This window comes from Herpailurus yagouaroundi, unplaced genomic scaffold (genome assembly GCF_014898765.1).
Source record: "Herpailurus yagouaroundi ecotype Mexico unplaced genomic scaffold, PumYag 440, whole genome shotgun sequence".
Taxonomy (NCBI): domain Eukaryota; kingdom Metazoa; phylum Chordata; class Mammalia; order Carnivora; family Felidae; genus Herpailurus; species Herpailurus yagouaroundi.
The window spans coordinates 288,433-297,705 of record NW_024412657.1 but is presented as its reverse complement, the minus strand read 5'-3'; the positions used below and the strand labels follow the sequence as shown (position 1 = coordinate 297,705).

Genomic DNA, 9,273 nt, shown 5'->3' with positions numbered 1-9,273 from the left:
AGCTGCTCTTATGCTCCCGTGTGGCTTGGGGACATCAGAGGGGGCTCAGCCCCTGCCCCATCGTAGCTGCAGGTTCGGTGAGCTCAGGGACCCTGACTGTCAGCTGGCAGTGGTTTGTCAGGAGCATTCCCAGACCACCTGGAGGGCTGGAGGTGCCCTGGGTGCACTGCCCAGCTTTACTGCTGGCAGGTACTTACGGAACTGTCTCTCGTCCCGGCAGCATGGCACAGCCTCCGCGAAGTGCCCACTGGCAGGCAGAGGCCCTGTGTGCCCCCACCTGTGGAATGGGACCGCCCCAGCAACCAGGCCAGGGGCACAGTGCAGGCCCTATGCGCTCCAGGCCTGCGCTCCACCCGGCAGAGTGCCCGATGAGACCTCGGGGCCAGCCCGGCTGCCCTCCGACCAGCCCCTTGCACGTGCCATCCTGAGCCCTCAGTCCTGCCTGATCTGCAGGCCTGTGCCTGGTGGGCACCTCCCGGGCCCTCAGAGCTTGTTCACAGGTCTGGGTCGGCATCCCTCCCTGCCTTCTTCCCTTCACTTCTTCACTCTGGTCTTCCCCGCAGAGGTCAGGGTGAGGTGGGCAGGGAGAGAGTGGGGAGGGCACGGAGGCAGGGAGGGAGCAATCGAGCCCACCCTGGAGGGTCTGACCCGAGCCTGGCTGGGCAGGATCTCCATCTCCGTGCCTGAGAGCGCCCCTAACCAGATCGGGTCTGTGTCCGCAGTGCAAGAGAAACCAGAACCCATGCCGCTGGAGAGCCGCTCCTGTGTCCTCATCCGCCGCGACCTGGTGGCGCTGCCCGCCAGCCTCATCAGCCAGATCGGGTACCGCTGTCACCCCAAGCTCTACTCAGAAGGGGACCCTGGCGAGAAGCTAGAGCTGGTGGCAGGTGAAGTGCCCCTCCCCGCCCTGTCTATTGTGTGCAGATGTCCTCGTTTACTTTCTTCCCTTCAGAGCTCTGAACAATGTACTCATCACTAATCAGTCAAAAAAAAAAGAACATCTTAAATTTCTTCTAATTTCCTTTTAGGAGAATGTGTCATTAAGAGGAGTTATTCAATTGAATTAATTTAGCATTTTAATTGAATCCCCTGGGCTGGTCGCGCATCTGATTGGCAGGGGCTGCAGTCACGATTGTGTTTCAATTTAGGTGGCAGATAAAACCAAATCGAATACAGCGCACAGGCCCCCCTCCCCCAAGTCCCAGAGCGCCCCATCGCTGCGCTGACGGGTAGCGACCGAGGCTCCAGACGCAGGTCCGAGTCAGACACGGAACTCTGCAAAAGCGAACGACACAGTAGAGTCCGAAAGCCCATTAGGGCCGGGTGCCTTTGTCAGAAATACTTCTCTTTTCGACACGAGGATGCATCTGGCCTCGCAGGCCCCTCGTAGATTTCTAAGGCTCTTCACAGGGAAGACAGAAGATGCTGCCGTCACCCTCGGTGGGGAGGTGGACCCATTTTCCAGGAATCTCCTGGTTGGCCGGGGGAGCCCCTAACAGGCTGGCCAGGACCCATGGGCTCCTTCCCTCCCTCCAGTGCTGGCGTGGACCTTCTGTGAGCTTCTGCCCCCCCCCCCCCGCCCTGTTGGGCACCACTCCTGACCACCACGCCCTGGGCAGCATCATAGGGTTCTGCCTGAGCTGTCCCCTCTGCTGGGAGCCACTGTCCAAACAGGCAACCTTAGAACAGGGCAGAGAGGGGTGGCTTTGCCCTTCAGCTAACACGCTGTCCGGGTTTGGGGTTGGGGGCGGGGGCCAGGGCTGGCCACCATCCCTGGCCCAATGCAAGCTGGATATCAGGTTCCCAGGCCCCACTGTGTCCCAGCCTCCCCCCCCCTTTACAGGTTTCCCCACAATGAAGGGGTGTCCCCCGTGTGGCTCAGAGTGACCTGCTCTGCTATTGGGTTGGAGCCTCTGCAGACGGGAGCGGGGTGGCCCTCAGGGACACCTGGCATGCTGTGGCTGAGGACCGTCAGGCCACACTGACCCGACGCCCCCGGCGGTGGTCTCCATCCAGAATCACGTGTCTGTTTAAACAGTGGGCCCAGGCTCCCCTGGAGACCTAGCCCGTGGAGGGAAGCCAGCCCCAGGCCGCCCAGCTGGGGACCCACACGCAAGAACACCTCCTCGTGTCTTCCTTCCACCCTGCCCCCCGAGAAAGGAGCCCCCCCCCCGCCGCCCCGCCCTTGTCTTTTTCACAAGATTCAGCACGTGATCTGTGACAGCTGGGATCACAGAGGCCTGAAGGAGACTTCAGGAGGCCCCAGAGCCCGTTGGGGTTTACCGCACTGTTGTCTCAGGGGGTCGGGGGCACCGTCTGGTGCGGGCTCCTTTCTCCACGAGCAGCATCCGTTAAAGGGAGGCCACCCCACGCTCTGGGCATTGAGTCCTCTGCTGGCTTGGCCCACGCCCTGCTGGGCCCCTGGGCCTTGCCAGGTTTCTCTGGGGTAAACAGTACCGTGTGGGCTCACTGCCCCCACCCCTGCCCTGGGCTGGCGGCGCCCCTCCCCCCACAGGCACAGGGCCGGGTGACCTCCAGAACTCTAGGCCCCAGCGCTGCCCGAGGTGCTTCGGTTTTGGGGAAGGGATAGAGAGGCGAGGAGCGTTGCCCAAACCCTGGGCTGAGCAGAGAAACCCCCTGAGGCTGCCAGGGTGATCTGGGGACACGTGGCCAAGGCTGCCTCCTCCAGGTGACAGGGCACGCCCTGGGGTGCTGCACCCAGAAGTCAGGCGGCCTTGCGCCGCTCCCCACACCCCCCTGCGCACCTGCTCTGGCCCCAGGAGCCTCCCGGGGAGGTCCTGGCCTTGGGCTGTGTGGGTGGTGAGGCCGAGCGCCTCACTCTTCTGTGTCTGGTGCTCACAGGCTCTGGCGTCTACATCACACGAGGTCAGCTGATGAACTGCCACCTCTGCGCAGGGGTGAAGCACAAGGTCTTGCTGAGACGGCTCCTCGCCACCTTCTTTGACAGGTGGGTCCCTGGGCAGGTGCAGAAGCCTCGAGGGTCTCCTGTGGCTGACGCCTCTCGCGTGTGAGGCCCCCACCTTACTGACTTCCCACTTGGGTGTCGGCCCGGGGACTGTGGAGGTGAGGGAGGGGGGGCCTGGGTCTGGGGAGGGCTGTGGACCACTCCCCCTGTAAAACAAAGACCTACGTGCTTCACTTCACGGGTGGGTCAGAAGGTGGCGGGCCTGTTCCCCACCCCTGCACCCTTGGAAGTCAGGAGCGGCACAAGGCGGGGGCCAGGTAGACTTCTGGGTGGGAAAGCCCCATTCCCGTGGCACCTCTGACTACCCCCCCCCCCCCCCCACTGCCAGGAACACACTGGCCAACAGCTGTGGCACCGGCATCCGATCGTCCACTAGTGACCCAAGCCGCAAGCCTCTGGACAGCCGGGTCCTGAACGCTGTGAAGCGTAAGTGGACGGGGTCTCCCGGGTCGGGGGCGCAGGAGCGGCGGGGTCCCCCGGGGACCCCGGCCGGGGCGGGCGGCCTCTCCCCGGCACCAGGCTGGCCCTGCAGGGCTGGGGGGAAAGAGAAAAGAACAACTCTCAGGAGCCAGGTCTCGAGGTGCTAACGTTCTTGGTAGGTTTCCAAGCATGATGGATTCAGCTGCGTGCGAAACTATTTTAATATGTGAAATAGATCTAATTTTCCTTTTTGAACAAAACCCCTTATTTACATTTCGAGGTTATTTTGAGCCTTTGCCATCTGCTTGCTGGCTCCTGCCTCCCGCTCCTGGGCGCGTGGGGGCGGAGCCGGTCCATCTCCGCAGCCGACTGCTGCCCCCCGGCCCCAGCCCCGGCCCCCGGGAGGAGCCCACCCGCTCCGATCGGGCCAGACGTGGCCGAGAGCCGGGCCTCCTGCGGCCGTCGGCTCACGAGACACTGTCTTACTTCCTTGCTTGGAAAACATCTCTTGTGAGGCTAATTCTGTTGTAGAGCAAAGAGGGGCCTTTGTGGTGATAATGGGAGTCCCAAAGCGTGCAGTGCCAGCGGGGCTCCGGGAAGAGGCCGGGAGGTGTGCGGCCGATGCTGGTGTGAGGGGCTCGCCCTGGGGACCTGGCTCCAGCTCCCAGGTTGTTTGCAGAGCGGGGTCCTGTGGCTCCCAGTGGAGGACCAAGGAGAGGCTCGGCACTGTTTTCAATGATGACGGATGCAGCCACCGGGGCTCACTTCCTCCCGGCGCGGGCTGGGCCGAGGGAAGGTGCTGACCGGCTCCGCCTCGCTCCTTGTCCCGACCGTGAGGAAGCGCCTCTGATGAGCAGGTGCCGAGGGCTGCCTGCCCCCCCTGCCCCGACTCCCCTTCTGGGCAGGGCGGGGTTACCCATCAGGCTTGTCTGAGCAGGTCTGGGACCCAGGGTCGGTGGGGCAGCGATAAATGAGGCCCAGAGATGCCAGGGACCTGCCCAAGGCCACACAGCCGGTGGGTGCTCGGGGAGGTACCACGGCCTTGTGTCCCGATGCCAGTTGTCCCGAGGGAGCAGGGCAGGGTCTCCAGGACTGGAGTGGAGAGAAGGGTGACCCCCTGTCCTCAGGCTGAGGCCAGAAGAGGCCTGGGTGGCCATGAGGTGTCTGGAGGCCCCCAGCCATGCGCCCGCTGGCTCAGGAGTGCCACTCCAGCAAATAAGTGCCCTGACCCCGGGGCTGGTGGGGCCCCTCGGGAGGCGGGGGTCACCCTGACCCCGGGGCTGCTGGGGCCCCTCGGGAGGCGGGGGTCACCCTGACCCCGGGGCTGTGGGGCCCCTCGGGAGGCGGGGGTCACTCAGCCCGTGCCCCCGCACCCCTGTGCTCGCAGTGTACTGCCAGAACTTTGCCCCCAGCTTCAAGGAGAGTGAGATGAACGTGATCGCCGCGGACATGTGTACCAACGCCCGCCGCGTGCGCAAGCGCTGGCTGCCCAAGATCAAGTCCATGCTGCCCGAGGGCGTGGAGATGTACCGCACGGTCATGGGCTCCTCGGCCGCCGGCCCGCCCCTCGACCCCGACTTCCCGCCCGCCGCGGCGCAGGTGTTCGAGCAGCGCATCTACGCGGAGCGGCGGGCCGACGCCGCCACCATCGTGGCTCTGAGGACTGACGCCGTGAATGTCGACCTGAGCGCCGCCAACAACCCGGCGTTCGAGGCCGGCGAGGAGGCGGACGGGGCGGGCTCCGTCATCCAGGAGGTGGCCGCGCCCGAGCCGCCGCCCGCGGCCGCCCAGAGCCCCCCGCAGCCCTTCGAGCAGGGCGGCACCAGCTCCAGCCGGCCGCAGACGCCCGCGGCGGCCCGGAGACAGGAGGCGTCCTACGCAGGGACCTTGTAGAGGAGCCACCGGCCCGCGGGACGGTTTTCCAGCTGCTTGCATGCGTTACTAATACAACAAATGTGATCAAGCCACTTAACCTACGGAACTGCTACTGTTGCCTGAAAAAAATGTGATTTTTATCCTGCTTGTATTTAAAGTTGATGAAGGAAACACACGCATTCGATATACTGTAAGGACGAGTCCGCCGGTGACCTCGCGAGGAAGGTCCCAGGGCCCCTTTTGATACCTGCGAGGTTAGCCTCCAGGCTGTGGCCCCGCCCCCCCGCCCCACCCCCACCCCCACCCCCACCCCCACCCCTCGCAGGGGCAGTTACGGGGACGGGGACGGGGACGAGAGCCTGGGGGAGGGGAGGGGGGGGGTCCGCCTGCCCTGCCTCCCCGCCCTGCCCTGCGCCCCCTCTGCCCAGGGGGCCTGGGGTGTGGGGCACCCGCCCCCTGACACTCACTGCTCACCCCCCTGGGGCCAGGGGCCAGGGCTGGGCCCCCGGGGGCCAAACTCCTCTGGTTTTCCTTCTTCCTGAGACTCGGGGGTCAGGCCTTCCGGGTCCACTGTGTGCGTGGGGTGTGGGAGCGCGTGAGAGCGTGTGTGCGTGTGCGTGTGCGTTTGAGCGTGTGCGGGGGCAGCGGGATGGGCCGCCCACAGGAGGAGGCAGGGTTCCGGCATCTCTGTCCTCCCACCCTGTGCCCGTGGGCTCCCCTGGTCCCCCAGCTCCTTGGTCCTTGGTGCACCGGGGCCCCACAGGCTGGGCCAGCTGCCATGAGCGCCCGCGGGCTCCCGCCCGGCCACCTGCCATCCTGCGGGGCGTGGCTACGGCCCTGGTGCCGCCCCACAGCCCTCAGCCACGTTGGGATTACGTTTGTCTGTTTATTTGTTTTTGTCTTAATTCAGATCTATTTCATGTATGGTTTGAAAATTTTCAGACCCAAAAGAGCAAAAAATTAGGGAGGATTTGGTGTCCCTGCCTCCAACCCACTGTGGCGGGGGGCTGGGTCATCTGTATCCGGGTCCCGCCCGGCCCTGGGTCCCACCTCCCTCCTGTGCAGAGCAGGGCCGTCGCAGGGGGAGACGCAGCAGCCGGGGCAAGTGACACAGGAGGGTGCCGCGAGCCCTGCTCCGGAGGAGGCAGAGGCCAGGCCGGGCTGGAGTGGGTCCCCGTTTTGTGCTGCAAACCCTGGGGTGTGCGCCTCTGCGGCTGTGGGTGTGCGGGGGTGGGGGGAGCAGTAGGGGTGCAGTCTGGAATGCACGGCAGGGTGCACGGAGGAAGGGCCCCTAGAAGTTGCTGGAAGGCTCACTTTGAAGTTGAGTTGCTGTGTTTTGGTGAGGGAGGGCACGGGCTGCATGGAGCACTCAGGTGGCCACTTTGTCCAGGGGCTTCCTTCCTTCCTTCCGAGCCCCAGGCAGCCGGTAGGCCAGACCCGAGACACCCCTGGGTTTCCGGACCTGAAGGGGTCTGTTGGACCCCTCCCCTTCCCTCGCACTCTCCCCACCCCCCGACTGGGTGCAGATTAGGCCCACCTGCCTGCGTGTGCCTGTAGGTGTCCCTGCCCGGGACCCACAGAGCTGAGCCTCCCCCAGCTGCGGGCGGCCTGCAGGGGCTTAGGCCCCTTTCCACTGAGGGTCCTACTGACTGCTGCCCTGTGTGGAGAGGCCCTGGGGGAGGCTTGGGGAGGGGGCTCCCTGCACGGAGCCTCCAGCCTCCTCCAGCCGGCCCGAACATGTGCCCACCCTCCAGAAAGATCTGATGGCTCCCGGAAGAGGGGTGCGGGGACCTTGGGCAGGCACGGGGGAGCTGATCGCAGCCCCTGTGCCCCAGACCAGGGTGGTCCGGGCCTGGAGGTTGGGGCCCCGAACCCACCGCCTGGCCCCGAGATACGCCTCTGTCTCTGCCTCCTTCTCCCCCCGACTTGGGCCCAGGTGGGGTTGGCTCTGTGTGAGCCCCTCAGGACCTGGCCCTCCTGGGACTGCGAGAAGGCCTCCCCCCAGCATCCTCAGGCGGCCCCTGGGGGGTGGGGGTGGGGATGGGTAAGGCTGACCCCCATCCCCCCATCCCCCCTGCAGCTCCCCTTCCTCACCCCAATGTGCACTTTAATTTGACCATCCCTGAGGACCCTGGGGAGATGGCCAGCCCGCCCCGGCCGTCAGCCAAAGGGCTCGCTCGCTCTCCCTCTCTCCCCTCCGGTCCAGAGTGGGAGCGGCCCCCCCGACCCGAGGCCAGGTCACGCAGGGCTGCACTGGCCCGGTGGGGGCAGTGGCGCCTGCACAGAGAAGGCCTGACCGCCACTCAGGCCAGCACAATGTCCCGCGACCTCTGTCCCCTAATTGTTTATAACCGCCGTCTGTTTTGTTCTGGGTAAGGAAGGCAAAGCTATGGGTGAAACTTTAATACTTCAATGTGAATGGGTTCTGAGCTCCCCCTGTGCCCCGGGCGGGCCAGGCCGAGCGTTTTGCACTAAAGTGTCCCGCGGTGGACGTGGGTCCGGAGCGTTTGCAGACGGGCATGGCTGATGATTGTATCTGCCGGGGCGCTCCCTCCGCGTCCTGAATGTTCCGCGGGGCGGGCGGCGGCGGGCCTGGGCTCGGAGGGGCCTTCCAGAGTGCCTTAGCATCTTCCAATCATTTTTCCCAAGGAAAACCAATTAAGAAAACCGGACCCTCCCCCTCCTCTGTTTACAAGACGGCTAATTCCTGTCCCGTGAGCGTGACCCTGACTCACCCAGACCCTGTAGACCGAGAGACAAGCCACTCAGTATTTATGACATTTCTGCACCTTTACTCCCAAGCTTGACTATTAGCAATATGCATACACTATGTAGAGTCTATTATAGAGCTAAGTTAGACCCGCGCCTTTTTGAGGAGGACAGAAGGGACTGGACCCCGTCAGAGCGGACGTGGCGGGCAGCCGGCTGGGCGCCCATCCTCCCCCGGCGGACGGGCTGTGCCACAGGACGCAGCTGGGACGGAGTGCGAAAGGTCCAGGAGAAGGGACGGGTAGATGTGACAGATACTGTGAGCTGGCGGGGCCGCCCCCCGGCCTGGCCGGGGCGCCTCAGTACTTGAATTCTGTCTTGTTTTCTGCACTGTGTCTGGTCTCACCCAGAGTTCTCTGTGGTTGCTTAACTTTGCGTTTGGTTCGATTGTCTTACCTTGCCCCTGAATGTGGCTGTGGCCGGGGATTAGAGGCCAGGGGAGATAGCTTCCCAGGTGCGGCCTGCAGCCCCTCTCCGTGCCCGCTGCCGTGGTGCTGGCTGGCCGTGGGCCTGGGGTTCACGTCTCCTCCGCGCACGCGAGGGAGCTTGCGTTTGTGTGGGCGTTTGTGTTTGGAGCTGGAAGGAAGGCAGAGGGGGAGGGGCGCGGCGGGGGGGGGGGGGGGGGGGCCGGGGCATCTACGGGGACTCTTGGTGTGCCCGGCCCTGACCTATTCCCTCCGAACGGCAGAACTTTCTAGCACCAGCCCAGTGCCACCCCCAGCCATTTACCGCCTAGACTCCCCTCAGATGGGTTATTTTTATGGAGGTGTCTTGATGCCCGCGGAAAGAGGCCGATGGCCCATTAACCGACCGAAAACTGCGAGAAAACCTCTGTTTGCCTCTGCCAGCAGTAAATCCTAAACACAGAATTGAGAGTTCATAGCTGTCTTGAGCTTTAACTACTGCGATGCATAGATGTGTCATCATGTCAGCCAGCCAGCTCCGAATACCCGCCACCCGCCACCGGGAGGTCGTTAGGGCTTGGTACAAGATGTTTCTAACATGGCAAAGGTTCTGGGTTCCGTTTGTTTGTTTGTTTTGTTTCTTCGAGAAAAAAAAAAAATGAAAAGGAAAATTATGCAGAATCTGGAGCGTTCAGATTGGACAACCTGCTTGAATTCAGATCAACCCCTTCATTGTTAGCGTTTTGCACATGATTGTAATTTTTATGTCAAAAGAAGCCAAAACTTGCAATACTATTTTTAGCAGACAAAAAAAAAAAA

The 9,273-nt window shown here is 63.5% G+C and overlaps 1 protein-coding gene across 4 annotated transcripts in view; it reads left to right on the top strand.

Moving 5' to 3' along the window:
• Window positions 1-5,456, top strand: part of NACC2 (NACC family member 2) — a 33,019-nt gene extending 27,563 nt beyond the window's left edge. For all 4 annotated transcript variants that reach the window (XM_040464386.1, XM_040464385.1, XM_040464383.1 and 1 more), the window contains 4 exons: window positions 723-887; window positions 2,863-2,968; window positions 3,315-3,412; window positions 4,794-5,456. In XM_040464386.1, the coding sequence (XP_040320320.1) occupies window positions 723-887; window positions 2,863-2,968; window positions 3,315-3,412; window positions 4,794-5,299 (875 nt within the window). In that variant the 3' untranslated portion in view covers window positions 5,300-5,456. The remainder of the gene's footprint in view (window positions 1-722; window positions 888-2,862; window positions 2,969-3,314; window positions 3,413-4,793) is intronic.
• The last annotated feature ends 3,817 nt before the right edge of the window (window positions 5,457-9,273 follow it).